The 15,357-nt window shown below is 45.8% G+C and overlaps 1 protein-coding gene across 1 annotated transcript in view; it reads right to left on the bottom strand.

Moving 5' to 3' along the window:
* The window catches only part of LOC126455834 (uncharacterized), a 47,993-nt gene that overhangs the window by 7,536 nt on the left and 25,100 nt on the right, over nucleotides 1–15,357 (bottom strand). The window contains exon 2 of the mRNA XM_050091596.1: nucleotides 10,397–10,566. Coding sequence (XP_049947553.1) covers nucleotides 10,397–10,566 — 170 coding nt within the window. The remainder of the gene's footprint in view (nucleotides 1–10,396; nucleotides 10,567–15,357) is intronic.

Genomic DNA, 15,357 nt, shown 5'->3' with positions numbered 1-15,357 from the left:
ACACATCCTTCCCCGAGACAGGATTCGAACCTGCGACCGGAGCGGTCTCGTGGTTCCAGACTGAAGTGCCTTTTTTTTTGGTCATCAGTCTACTGACTGGTTTGATGCGGCCCGCCACGAATTCTGTCCTGTGCTAACCTCTTCATCTCAGAGTAGCACTTGCAACCTAAGTCCACAATTATTTGCTTGACGTATTCCAATCTCTGTCTTCCTCTACAGTTTTTGCCCTCTACAGCTCCCTCTAGTACCATGGAAGTCATTCCCTCATGTCTTAGCAGATGTCCTATCATCCTGTCCCTTCTCTTTATCAGTGTATTCCACATATTCCTTTCCTCTCCGATTCTGCGTAGAACCTCCTCATTCCTTACCTTATCAGTCCACCTAATTTTCAACATTCGTCTATAGCACCACATCTCAAATGCTTCGATTCTCTTCTGTTCCGGTTTTCCCACAGTCCATGTTTCACTACCATACAATGCTGTACTCCAGACGTACATCCTCAGAAATTTCTTCCTCAAATTAAGGCCGATATTTGATATTAGTAGACTTCTCTTGGCCAGAAATAACTTTTCTGCCATAGCGAGTCTGCTTTTGATGTCCTCCTTGCTCCGTCCGTCATTGGTTATTTTACTGCCTAGGTAGCAGAATTCCTTAACTTCATTGACTTCGTGACCATCAATCCTGATGTTAAGTTTCTCGCTGTTCTCATTTCTACTACTTCTCATTACCTTCGTCTTTCTCCGATTTACTCTCAAACCATACTGTGTACTCATTAGACTGTTCATTCCGTGCAGCAGATCATTTAATTCGTCTTCACTTTCACTCAGGATTGCAATGTCATTAGCGAATCGTATCATTGATATCCTTTTTCCTTGTATTTTAATTCCACTCCTGAACCTTTCTTTTATTTCCATATATATGGATGCATATATATTATAACAGAGAATAAGTGCATGATGTCATATTTATAACAGGGACTAACGACGGCGTCCGCCTTTCAGTGTTGTGCCTACTGCAGCGTCCGCCCCTACCACATGCGCCGTTGGTATCCAGCATGATGAAATAGAAATGCTTGATGCCTTCATCACAGCGACTGAAACCAAAGCCGATGTTTACGGTACGACCGAGGCCGATGCTGGAGACGACATCACAGCCTCGTGTCTCAGCAAACGGCCATCTGGGTCCGAGCACCGAGGATCGGTCGCAGCGACAGAGTTCACGATCAACAAGCGGATTATTGCCCTACTCAAGTGGTCGCAAATAGTCCCAGAAGATACATCCGTCAACCGGCCTCATAAGCCGGCGCATCTGCCATACCGGCCGCAATATCCACGCGCTTCTACTGCTGGTAGTCCCGGATCTCCAGGAGTAGTAGATTCGCATTGTGACTCAAGAGGGTCGTGTAACGGTGGTCTGGGCTCCATGGACCGTTATGTGGCAATACTGTATCGACCATTCTCTAGCAATTTTGTTTCCGTCATTTCTTTGGCAGAATTTCTTGAGCGACAGATTTGTGAGGAAAACATTGTATTTTGTTATTCCTCTGTTGTAATATCCGAAGTGGAATCCATACTTTATTTCTTGCTTAGATCGCATTTTGTTTCGACTACTGTGTTCAGATCAATAGTTTTCTTGTCTATTGGTTTTTTTCCAATGAAAACGGGTTGAGGAATAGCGTTTCGCCCTTTGTAACCACAGATATAGCATCTGTCGCGACGCGGGAGATTTGAATGTGATCCATGATAAAATATATTTTCTAGCCAAACGGTACATTTCCTTATCAGAAGTTTATCTACTAAGTCCTCTCCTCAACCACTGGCAGCGTGAAATATGAACTGTGAAACACCCTGTATAACAGAAGCTTGTAACACTCTTATGAGGGAATGGCAATAATGTACGGAGTATATGCAGTGAAGAAACATACTAGGCTTCTGAAGCAATACATTTCCACCTGTAAGATTGATGTATACTGTCGCTGAAATATCAGGAATTCAAAGCTATTAACATAATCATCTCATTGAAGAAGAGTACATTTACAGTCTAGTAATACCTACTTTCGGAACCACTGCTCCAAGAAAGCTTTTGACATCTCACATTTCTAAAGAATCCTCCAGTTCCTACACTGACATCCTTTGTCACTGCTTCTTCATGTACAGATAGCACAGTGGGGGAAATTAGGGAAAGATCAGTGTGGATAATTTCTTCTTTTGGGATATCAGTAGTCGGATTTTATGTGAACCACTACGCATTAGTCTCCTGCGTGAACCTCTTCATCTCGGTATAGTACATAGTAAGATCCTCTCCTGTGCTAACTTCTTCATCTCAGAGTATCATTTAGTAAGATTCCCTACGGACATTGCCATGCTCAGTGAAAGTCGTATTAAAGGTCCTGATGGATGTAATGAAGGATATAATGAGTACAGAGTATGGACTGAGAGGAAATAGATAGAGCAAACGCGAAAGTAATGAGTAGTAGCAGAAAACATCACAATTATATACTTAGTAACCTAACTGCACGAATTCTGTTCACTTGGAACTAAAGTAAATGGTAAATGGTGGTGTGTTACACAATTTCGTGGGGGGAGGGAGTAAGAGGGAGAACTGTATAATGGGGAAACAGAACTTTCAAGGGAACTGACAGCATGGAGGACGCTGGTGTCATATAAGAAAACAGAGCAAGTACATGAAGGCAAAATAAACCCTATAAATTCCTATTAGTTGTATCGAAATTACAAGTAATTACACGTACCTTTTTCAAGGCCTGCTGCAGTCGCATCATAACATTTAAGATGTCAGATATGTATTAAGCTCGTAAAAGCTATCAGACGTATTTTCTCCGATATTTCAGCAGCTATTTGCTATTTCGTTTCCATTGTACTGTATCCCTATTGCATTATATTCACACTCAGATAATTGAATAACCATACTTGTGGTAATGTATCTAGAATGAAATTTTCACTCTACAACGGAGTACGCGCTGATATGAAACTTCTCGGCAGATTAAAACTACGTGCCGGACCGAGACTCAAACTCGAGACCTTTGCCTTTCGCGGGCAAGTGCTCTACCGACTTTTTTTTTTTTTTTTTTTTTTTACATTCGAACCGGCGACCGTCTTTTTTTTTTTGTAATCTTTATTATTGAACAAACGGAGAGTACACATATATATATATATATATATATATATATATATATACACAAAGCAAAAGTTCTTCAAGGTACCAGTTAAACATATACAAATGAGTGTTAGGTAAACAAATTATTAGAATAACATGAAATACAACAAATTAGAACATATCCTGTTTTCCTGTTTTTTTTGTTTTTGTTTTTGTTTAAAAATTTATGTTGAACAAACTAAAAGTACATATATATTCACTATGCAAGAGTTCTTCAAGGTACCATTGAAAAATATACAAATGACTGTTAGTTAAACAAAAAAAAATATTAAAAAAGAAAAACATTAAATACAACAAGATATAACATATTCTGTCTTCTTCCTTTAAAAAAAAAAAAAAAAAAAAAAAAAGTGTTTGTTTTTGGTCGATGCATGAGAACGTGGATAAGGGTGTTGCATCATGTGACAGGTAGGCATGGTACACCCCAACTTTGAGGGGGGTCAAGGAAGACGCTGCGGAGATAACCGGCAAAAGTTTGTCGGTAAGATGGTTTTCGGGTGAGGGTGCTATGCGCGGTCACAACTTTGTACCAGAAGTCAAGGACTGTATGCGGACCACTCCGAAAGAGATATTCTAAAGCCTGTCCTCGAAACCAGATTAGGGTATGGTGCTTAGCAAGAGGGTAGTGAAATGTCTGGGGCAACAACAGGAAATCCGGGGTTACCGTCGGTGGCGGGGCACGGAGGTAAAAGCCCACGATTCGTTGGATGAGGAGCTATACGTTTTGTTTCAGGGGGCACGTAAGACGGTGCTCGTCGGTGTCTTCGAGCTGACAGTCAGGGCAGAGTGGGGAGGTGGCCAGTCCTATGCGATAAAGTCGACTATTAGTCGGGAATTTTCCATAGACTAAAACATACCAGAGTGCAGACACAGACGACGGTAAAAAGGGTGCATGCACACACCCCCAAACCGTGCGCCAGTTAATGTCAGGACGCTGTAGCACCATGGGGTCGCAAGGGTTGGACAGCATAAACAAACGATAATAATCTTTTGTACGGGGAGGACGGGTGACTGGAAGATCGGCCCGAACGTAGCTGAGTTCTATGAAACAATTGGCGACGTAGTACAATAATGGAGAAATGGGTGCCACATTGATCGGTGGATCGAGAGAAGCTGGTCGGAGGATATCTAAGAGACTGCGTGTTAAAGACGGGACCGGCCCCTGCCAGTGCCGCAACAGAGTGTGGACAAAGAGTGCAGAAGAGCGTGCCCGCACGTTGATGAGTCCGAGGCCACCTTTTGCAGGAGGCAGTGTTAGAGTGTTGTAGCGGACTTTGAAAAGTGCCCCTGCTGACACGAAATATCCAAAGGCTGATTGGATGCGGCGGCCAAGGAGTAACGGCATTGGGAGGATCTGGGCGACGTGTACCAATTTAGGGGCGACATAGATGTTGACATAGGACACTCGTTGGAGTTGGTTTAAGTTACGGTGCACCTGACCGCGGACATGGTGCCGAATCGACTGCAAAAGCCGCCGGTAAGCCAGGGCCACTGTGCGGTGTGTGGAGCTCGTAAATTCGATACCCAAGTAACGAAGGGTGGCACTAACTGGGAGTGGGGTCGGCACCATAGCCGGGAGGCCGCGTCCAATGTGCATCATAGTCGATTTACGGACATTAAGAATGCTACCAGAAAGACGTCCATACTGGTGGATCCATTGGATGGCGACATTGAGTTCCGTGGAGGAGCAGGTGAGAAAGAGGAGATCGTCCGCATAAGCCCTACAGTGAAAGGTGTGGTCACGCAAAGTGAGGCCCTGCAGTCTAGAGGTAAGTCCAGTGATGAGGGGCTCAAGTGCAATGGCATATAGTAAAGTAGACATAGGGCATCCTTGACGCACAGAGCGGCGTATAGGAATCGGTCCTACAAGCCTCCCATTGACCTGTACCATCGAGACCGCGGGAAGGAGTAACCGGCGAATGGCATCGACAAAAAGCAATGGGAACCCCATACGTGTCGCCACCATGAGAAGGAATGGGTGTCGAACGCGATCAAAGGCACTCGTGAAATCGACGGATACCAGTGCTGCACGAAGGCGACAAACTGACGCCAGTGCAATGAGGTCACGGCATTCTCCTAGGGCTGTTTGTAAGGTGGCCCCATAACCACGTGCAGTCTGCTCAGGTGAAAGGACCGTAGGTAAGACAGTGCGTATGCGCGCTGCTAAGAGGCGTGCATAGATTTTATAGTCTGCATTCAGTAGTGTAACGGGGCGATATGCAGAGACATGAGACCCTCCCTTCGGTTTAGGCACAGGTAGAAGAATGCCAGTGACGAATTCAGGTGGAATTGGGAAGGACGGAGTAAAGAGTTCCTGAATCATTTCCGTCCAGCGAGGAAGCATTAACGTGGTGAACGCCCGGTAAAACTCCACTGGGAGACCATCTGGTCCGGGTGATTTGTTCTTCGCCCCTTTGTTGATCGCATCTACCACCTCTTCTGCGGTGATTGCAGACATCATGGACGTTGACTCCGCTACGGTGAGGGTCAGATCAGGGGAAGGATGGAGATCATCAGGAATGGGCGTCGCCATCGGTTCATCATCATAAAATTGGCGATAATGTTCAGCAAAGGCGGACACGACCGCCGCCTGTGTTGTGTGGTGAACACCATCGGAGGTCGTGATGTTGGGGACGAAAAGCCGACGTCGACGACTATGGTCGGATGCGGCATGGATTGTGGACGGGGTTTCGTCGTGGAGGAGGTCTTGTCGTCGGGAACGCACCACGACACCATGCAGTCGTGCACGTTGAAGAGAGAGGAGACGAGCTTTAGTACGCTGTCGTTCCCTGTGGGTGTCAGGTGATGGAGGGAGCGCATCGAGCTCACGGAGGACGGCGTAGTGAAAATTTGTGGTGTCTCGATGCCATGCTGCTGCTTCCTTGCCACATTGTATGAAGGCCTTTCTGATCGCAGGTTTGGCACATTTGAGCCACCAATGGAACGTGGATGTGTACTGCGGAAGGCGTCTTTCGCAAGACGCCCATGTAGTGACAATACATTGTCGGCAGTGTGGATCATTAAGGAGGGAGGTATTAAGCTTCCAGTAACCTCTGCTGCGCCACACTGACTGAGGTGGCAGAGCCAGGGAGCAAATGACGGCGGAATGGTCCGAAAATGCAAGGGGCCATCGTTCAGCTTGGGCGACTTCATTGCCGAGGTGAGCAGAGACATAAAACCGGTCCAGTCTGCTCGCAGAATGTGCTGTATAATGGGTAAAACCGGGGGTATTGCCATGAATTTTCTCCCAAACGTCCACTAGATGAAAATCTTCGATTAAGGTGAGCAGCGCCGGGCATGGCGAATAACCTGGTACTTGGTCCTGCGGATGGAGGACACAGTTGAAATTGCCTCCCATGATAAGGCGATCATAGCGTCCAGAAAACAGGGGCGCCACGTCATGTCCGAAGAAAGTGGACCGCTGCCGACGGTTCGTGGAGCCAGACGGAGCGTAGATATTGATGACGCGCGTGTCGAAGATGGTAACAGCCATGCCTCTTCCACAGGGAAGGATTGTCGTGTCCGTGAGTGGGATTCCTTCGCGTATGTAGAAAGCCACTCCACGCCCTGATTGATCACATGTGGACGTGTATGAGTCGTAGCCGTAGACTAGTGGTAGCGTGGCAACGCGTACTTCCTGAAGAAGGGCGACGTCGACGTCAGAGGCCCGAAGCATGTCACATAGGAGTTGCAGCTTGGGTGCAGTGCCGATCATGTTGATGTTCAGTGTGGCAAACCGGTATGTTTGTTTCAGTGGTGGTGGACGCGCATCTACCATCACCAATGGAAGTAAGAGGAGGGCACCGTCAGGAAGTCCCGTCCCATCAGCTGCAATGCCTCGCTTTTGATGTTAACAGGCAGCCTCGTCCGGTGGAGGTAACTCAACCGGAGGAGGGGGTGCACCTTCCTCAATGTCGTCGGCCCATGCTACTGTGCCGTGGGTCTGTCCAATGTCCATGGGAATTGCGTCGTGGTGAGAGAGATCTGGAGTTGTCGGCGGGGAGACAGGTGTCTCAACCGGCGCACCGATCGTTACATTGTGCGTGGCGACCTCCATAGTGGTCCCGTCCTGCGAAACGTCTTGTTCATCGTGAAAGTTGTCCACTGACCTCTGCGTGGAAATGTCGGCTGCTTGGGTGTCGTCTTCGTCGTCGCGGGTGGCAACGCTCTGAGAACCCGTGGGCGAACGGCGACGGCGTTTGCGCCTACGTGGCGAGCGTTGTTTGCGCACGTGTTCCGTCGGACGTCGGACGACGGCAAGGAGGAGCGTCGACCTGGTTCGAAGGCGTCGGTGGGTACAATGATATTGTCAAACAGGTGTTGTGAAGATGTACTGGTCTCCTCAGCGTCCGGTGCGGGAGCCTGTTCGGCGGCAAGGTTGTCAGGTGGGACGTCTGTACCGTCCGTTGGTGATTGGGACGGTGGGACGTGCCGATCGGAAGGACCGGGCGACGGACTGGACGAAACTGTAGACGTGGCAAGAGCCGCTGCGTAAGTGACCGGTAGGGCGGTCATCGTGGGTGTGACGGACGCTTCCGACAACGGGAGCTGCGCGACACGTCGTTGAATGCATTCAGACCGTAGGTGACCTTCTTTCCCGCAACCGGAACAGGTCCGAGGTTGGCCGTCGTACATTATAATGGCACGGGAGCCTCCGATACGTAGATAGGAAGGCACGTGTTTCTGCAACGATGCGGACCTGTCTAACACCGTTTAAAACTGGATAGGTCTGAAATTGGACCCATCGTTCGGCAACATGTTCCAGAACTTTGCCATAGGGACGGAGCGCCTCGATGACGACGTCTGCAGGTAGTTCGAACGGCAGTTCGAAGATCCTTATCGTCCGTGTGCCGAGACCTGCGTGATCGACGGTAACGGGTCCGACGTTGCCGTCGGAATGACAGAAGCGCAGTCCACGTTTTGCCTCTTGAAGCACCTTGTCGCACGCCGCATCGTTGATCATTTTGACGTAGACGGTACTGCTAACTATGGACAAGTGGATACCAATTAGATCCGTTGGTGGTATTTTAACTTCATCTCGTATAAATCGTTCTACCTCCAGGGCCTTGGGTCGGGCGAAGTCGGAACAAAAGTTGAAAAGTAATGTCTTCTTCCGATAGTTGTGCGCCATGGTGGTCTAGAAGGAAAACGGCACTTACAGCGGCCGAAGTAAACACAAACACACCGTGCGCGCCTCGCCCGCAGCGCTCTGGCGCGTGACCGCCTCGCAGCACTGCCGGCGGCAGACTGTTCGACTGAGCTACCCAAGCACAACTCACGCCCCGTGGTAATGTGTTTAACGTGTACCCGAAACACTATTCCTTAATGGCCCTTTCCTACTTAAAATATGTACAGGACCATATTTTGTTACGTGGTATTTGTCGTGTGCAACGCAAAGGACTTGGAACACCAGCTGAACGAAAAAGAGTTTATTGAAAAGAGTCTGTAAAATGATTTGTAAAATGAACACCAATAGTTGTAAGGTAAGAGTAACGGAGAGTAGTAAATTAAAGTCATGTGATTCAGAAGACATTAGACTGGGAAATGAGACACTAAAATTGTAGAACAAATTTTGCTGTTTGGGTAACAAAATCACTATCAAAAGCCAAAAGAGAGAGGATACGTAATGCAGGTTGACGATGGGGAAGGAAGGAGTTTTATTAATCGAGAAATGTTTAAACGTCTAACCGACATTTATGTGTCAAAAAGTTTTCCTGAAAACCTTTGTACGGAATGCAGCTTTTTATGGACTTGGCGATAGTTACCTAGGACAAAGAACAGAAAGTTTTGACATTTGATACTAAAAATAAATGCTGAAAATCAGATGGGTAGATCGAATAACTAACGATGGGATACAAAATCTAACTGAGGAGAAAGGGAATTACTGGCACAACTCCACTGAAAGATAGGATTGGCAGATAGGACATGTTTCGCCACTTTTATGCCATCTTTAGTGCTTACTTTTATTCTGGTCTGTAAAACGAATTATGATTTAGAAATAAATAGTGGAACAGAAAATAGGCCTAAAAATGTTATTTCTGTTATGACTTATTTCTTTGTTTTGTAGAATGTCATGTACTGTACAACCTTCACAACGTTATTAAATAGCAAGCTGTTTGCAAGTACACGGCACGATCATAAACGTTGTATTTTGTAACGTTCTAAAGTTTATTGGACTCCCTTCCCACATTCTGTGTCATCCCGCGTCATTGGTTGGTGATTGGGAGCAGCTGGACTAAGCAATTACAGTCCCAAGTGCAGGCTGCTATTAGCACAAAAGTAATAACACTGCCTTTGAATTGATGCCATGATCTGTAAGTATGGACGGCTGATGAATGGCTTCACATTGTGTTCCGCGATGGTTTGCGTTTCTGCACTAGCCCGTAAAACCATAATGGGTTCGAATACAGGCAACCAGGCGTTAGGTCCTGTTCATCCAATATTTTGGTGAGACAAAGCGGTGTTATCGCTGGCATCATGGTGTGGCAAGACACTGGATTGACCTCTGGTCATAACGGTAATGATGCAGGGAGCTTTGACGGCTCTGCTTTACATCACAAACGTAATGTGCTCCTCTTACGGAACAGTATTGTGGGGCCATTTTTTTAACAGGATAATGTTCCTCCACATACGGCACATGTCTCTATGATCTGCATGTGGTATGTTGAGATTCTCCCACGACCAACTAGTTCCCTAGATCCTCGATAGAATATGTGTTTGACCAGTTCAGATGTCAAGTATGCCCAGTGCCAATATCTAGGATATCAAGGACAGTTGTGCAACAGTTGTGCACCAGTTTCCCTTAGGACGGATACAAGTTTTTTCGATCTTATTCCCTATCGAACCGGTGCATGCATCCAAGCCAGAACGGGTGAATACCATACTGATAATTGGGTCCATACTGCCAAGTTCTGTGTAAATTTAAATCGATTTTTTAATCACCAAAATAACATTACACACTTCATCAACCCATGAAGTTTCATTTAGTTTCATCATCCCCTTCTGGGTGCTTCAGTTTTTTTAGGGCAGTGTAGAAGGAATCACGCTTTGATGCCAAAATCTGCGAATATTTCTTCATTATGTGTAGCTGCATGAACATTAATGAGGGTGTTGCGAACTGACAGCTATTTCATTATCAGTTTTGGGGGATGCATGGTACTGCTCAAGTAGGTAAGTACGTGACTAGTGTAGGACGCAGCAGCCGGCTGGTGGAGTCTCTTACCGGCAGCATGGTGATGGCCTCTCCATTTGGGCGGCGTGGGCAGACCTGCTCCTTGGACGAGTCTGCAGTGATGGGTTCCGGCAGGTAGCAAGGCGGCAGCTGGTCCAGGGACTGCTCTGAGGAAGTGGACAGGCAACGCAGCAGCCGCCAGGAGTCCCGGGACCGCTTTCCTGCACACAACAGCCACACCACACTCACTCACCAGCTCTCTGCAGTATACCGCCATACGGCGAGCTGAGCAGACCCACTGGCAGCCGTAACAGAGCAGCAGTTGTTCAAAAATTGTTCAAATGGCTCTGAGTACTATGGGACTTAACCTCTAAGGTCATCAGTCCCCTATAATGTAGAACTACTTAAACCTAACTAACCTAAGGACATCACACACATCCATGCCCGAGGCAGGATTCGAACCTGCGACCGTAGCGGTCGCGAGATTCCAGACTGTAGCGCCTAGAACCGCTCGGCTACCCCAGCCGGCAGCAGCAGTCGTCCAGTACACAGTAGTTTAGTTTAGTTTCTGCTTTTTTTTCTTTTTCTTTCCCACGTGCTTCTCCAAGGAAGTTAACCATATCTGTATATTTTACTGTATAGAAAATAACTGTAAGTTTTTGTTTTTGCGTAAATATTAGTGCATATACTGTTGGAAAGTGGTTTCCTAGTGTAATTTTCCCGCCGTCAGACCGCCATGTCACGCAAGTTTAAATATCATACTGGTACACAGCATGCAGTTTAGATCAGTGCTTATATAGATTTACAGAAGGCTTTCGACACCGTTCCTCACAAGCGTCTTCTAACCAAACTGCGTGCCTACGCAGTAGTTGTGCGACTGTGCGACTGGATTCGTGATTTCCTGTCAGAAAGGTCACAGTTCGTAGTAATAGACGGAATCTCATCGAGTAAAACAGAAGTAACATTTGGCGTTCCCGAAGGATGTGTTATAGGGCCTCTATTGTTCCTGATCTATAGTAAGGACGTAGGAGACAATCTGAGTAGCCGTCTTAGGTTGTTTACAGACGATGTTGTCGTTTACCGTCTTGCAAAATAATTTGGATAAGATATATGTATGGTGCGGAAAGTGCCAATTGATCCTGAATAAAGAAAAGTGTGAAGTTTTTCACATAAGTACTAAAAGAAATCAACTAAATTTCGATTACGCGATAAATCACACAAATCTGAAGACTGTAAATTCAGCTAAATACTTAGGGATTACAATTACAAATAACATAAATTGGAACGATCACTCAGATAATATTGTGGTTAGAGCAAACCAAAGACTGCCATTCATTGGCAGAACACTTTGAAGGTGCAACAGGTCTACTAAAGAGACTGCTTACACCACGCTTGTCCGCCCTATTTTGGAGTATTTCTGTACGGTGTAGGATCCGCATCGGCTAGGAGTGGCGGATGACATCGAGAAAGTACAAAGAAGTGCAGTTTGTTTTGTATTATCGCGAAATAGGGGAGATAGTGTCACAGACATGATACGCGAATTGGAGTGGCAATCATCGAAACAAAGACGTTTTTCGTTGCGACGGGATCTTCTAATGAAATTTCACCAGTTTTCTCCTCCGATTGCGAAAACATTCTGTTGGCACTCACCTACATATGGAGAAATGATTATCACGATAAAATAAGAGATATCAGGGCTCGCGCACATAAATTTAAGTGCTCGTTTTTCCCGCTCGCTGTTCGAGAGTGGAACGGTAGAGTGACAGCTTGAAGGTGGTTCATTGAACCATCTCCCAGGCACTTTATTCTGAATAGCAGAGTAATCTCGTAGATTTTGATGGAGATGTAGATGTCTAGCCATCTTCAGGTAAGTGTCCGCCAATGGAGACTGCTAGTTCACGGTGTCGGCTTTATAGCAAAAAATGGCGCAGAAACGTATCCGCATTAGCGGCCGGCACAGGAGCGTCCTCTATCGAAAACCACGGTCTCTGCCAATACCGTTCCATCTGTGGCTCGAAAGTACATGTGTGAAGGTGAAACTACATGTCAGCCACCGGTCGGAATGCGTGCTCGCGTCGCTAACCACAAACGTCAGACGTCGCCAGACATTCATTAAGAATAAAATGCTTTGTATCGGAAGACATTAAAGACATCAATGGTTTCCAAGACTTGTCCATTTAAAGTCGCCATCATGATTTATAAGATCTTGTGCTAGACGTATTTCCACAGGTTCTTTAATTAGTGAATCCCAAAAGGATCTCGCCAGGAGCAAGATTTTTGTGGCAGAATAATCCATAGAGTGTGCTGTGGTAATACAATGCTCAGCTACGACCCACTTACTGTGGTCTATGCACCTTTCGTGTACCGTGCATGTCGTCTGAGCTACGTAAGCTTTGCCACAATGGCAAGAAATTTTGTAAATACCGGCCTTCCGCAGAGCCAGATCGTTCTTTACCGAACCGAGAAGGGCTCTAGTATTCGCCGGTGGCCGGAATATTACGTTAACTTGATGTGTTTTGATTCTGGCTACTTTAGACGAAAGCTTTCCGGCGTATGATAGGAAAGCCCTGGACTTGAACAGCTCCTTATATTCTTGATGTTGTGGATGGTCACGTGTCTACTCCTTAGCCCTGTAGTAATGTGATGTGGAGAGTAACCATCACCATTGAGCACCGACTGTAGATGTTTCAGCTTCTCTGTAAGGCTATCTCAATCAGAAACAATGCACCAACGTTGGTACCAGAGGGAAGAGAGGACTGCCCATGGCAACACCGTCAGTCTGCTCAAAATATTCGTTGTTAAATACAAATTAGGTTGAGAAAAGCACATGATGGAAAAGTGCTATTACATCGGCCGTTAACTTATTGCTGTGGAGTGAGAAAGTTTGATGCTGAACGAACTCCACCAGCTGACGTTACAAGAGAGGCGTTGTGCATCACCGAGTGATTTACTATTGAAATTTCGAGACAGCACTTTTGACGATGATTCGGACAACATACTGCTTTCGCCCCAAGTACATCTTTCGTATTGGCCACGAGGAGAAAATTCAAGAGTTTAGAGTCAATACTGAGACTTATCGACAATCACGCACTATTCGTGAGTGGAACATGGCTGGGGGGCTCAGATAGTGGTATCGAAAGTGCCCTCCGCCACACACCATTAAATGGCTTGCGGAGTATGATGTAGATGTAGATGTAGATGGTGAGGTTTGAGTGTGACTCAGACCCCGCAAGCTATGAAAACAAGTTGTCAACAAGGCAATGTACAAACTGTTGGTCTGTATGGACATGGAGTGGACTGAACCATTGTCTGGAAATGGCTATGTTCGGATACTTGGAGACTATTTGATGTAATTAATTGACTTCATGTTACCAAACAACGACGGGATTTTTATGGATGGTAATGTGCCGTGTCACTGGGCCACAACTGTTCGCAAAGGGTTTGAAGAAAAATCTGGACAATTAGAGAGAATTTGTACACAGTCACCGTTCACACCTCCCAGAAGAGCACTAAGACAGTGCCATGGAAACCGGACATACATCCCGAAGTAGCATATTACTTACAAAATCTAAAACTCTTCTGTTGTGCATACATATCACTGTAGTATTTGTATGCAGGCTCTTTCAACTCTAAGGGTACATCTACATCTACATCTGCCTGATTACTCCGCTATTCACAATAAAGTGCCTGGCAGATGGTTTAATGAAACACCTTCAAGCTGTCTGTCTACCGTTCCACTCTCGAACGCCGAGAGGGAAAAACGAGCACTTAAATTTTTCTGTGCGAGCAGTGATTTCTCTTATTTTATCGTGATGATCATGTCTCCCCATGTAGGTTGGTTCCAACAGAAAGTTTTCGCAAACGGAGGAGAAAACTGGTGATTAAAGTTTCATGAGAAGACCACGTCGCAGCGAAAAACGCCTATGTTTTAATGATTGCCACTCCAATTCACGTATCATGTCTGTGGCACTATCTCCCGTATTTCGCGATAGTACAAAACGAGCCACCCTTCTTTGAACTTTTTCGAAGTCATCCGTCAGTCCCACCTCATGCGGATCTCACACCGCACAGAAATACTTAGCCGAGCGGTCTAGGGCGCTGCAGTCATGGACTGTGCGGCTGGTCCCGGCGGAGGTTCGAGTCCTCCCTCGGGCATGGGTGTGTGTGTTTGTCCTTAGGATAGTTTAGGTTAAGTAGCGTGCAAGCTTAGGGACTGATGACCTTAACAGTTAAGTCCCATAAGATTTAACACACATTTGAACATTTGAACAGAAATACTCCAGAAAATAGGGCGGACAAGCGTGGTGTAAGCAGTCTCTCTAGTAGACCTGTTGCATCACCCAAGTGTTCTGCCAATGAATCGCAGTCTTTGGTTTGTTCAACCCACAACATTATCTATGTAATCGTTCCAATTTAGGTTATTTGTAATTGTAATCTCTAAGTAAGAGTACGTCTACATTAAACGACAGGAAGGCTAATGTACATTATGAAAATTGTATAAGTAACACGTACTGTTACCATTCTTAACATCTCTAAGGTGAATCGCACCAAAGCGCTTCTCCTGTATAGAGTTTCCCTGAAAACTGACGTAGCTGGCGGGTAATGACGGTCACAGGACGTATTTTCTCTCTCTCGTCAGAGCTGAAACATTCCAGTCGAAACGTTTGTCATGAGAGTACGTATTAGAGTACGTTTGATATTAACAGTGGTTAAATTATATATATTTTATTCCATTAGCCCCTTTTTCATTTAATGTAGACGTAATATTACAGTGAAATAAACCAAAGTACAAATGTGACTATGAAATGTACGCATGTCAGAGGATATTTAGAATGTGACGTGTGCTATGTAAGGCATGATATTATTGCCATTCTACGAATAATAAAATTTTAATTCCTTGCAACACTGAATTATTCAGCACAGGTCTCCACCTTGTGTTCGTTAAATATGAGTCAAACCAGTTGTTTGGAAAGCTATTAATTACATAAAACCTATGTTTTTCTAAGAGTACG

This window comes from Schistocerca serialis, chromosome 2, assembly GCF_023864345.2.
Source record: "Schistocerca serialis cubense isolate TAMUIC-IGC-003099 chromosome 2, iqSchSeri2.2, whole genome shotgun sequence".
NCBI lineage: Eukaryota > Metazoa > Arthropoda > Insecta > Orthoptera > Acrididae > Schistocerca > Schistocerca serialis.
The sequence above is the reverse complement of the archived record's forward strand: the minus strand, read 5'-3'. Positions and strand labels throughout refer to the sequence as shown.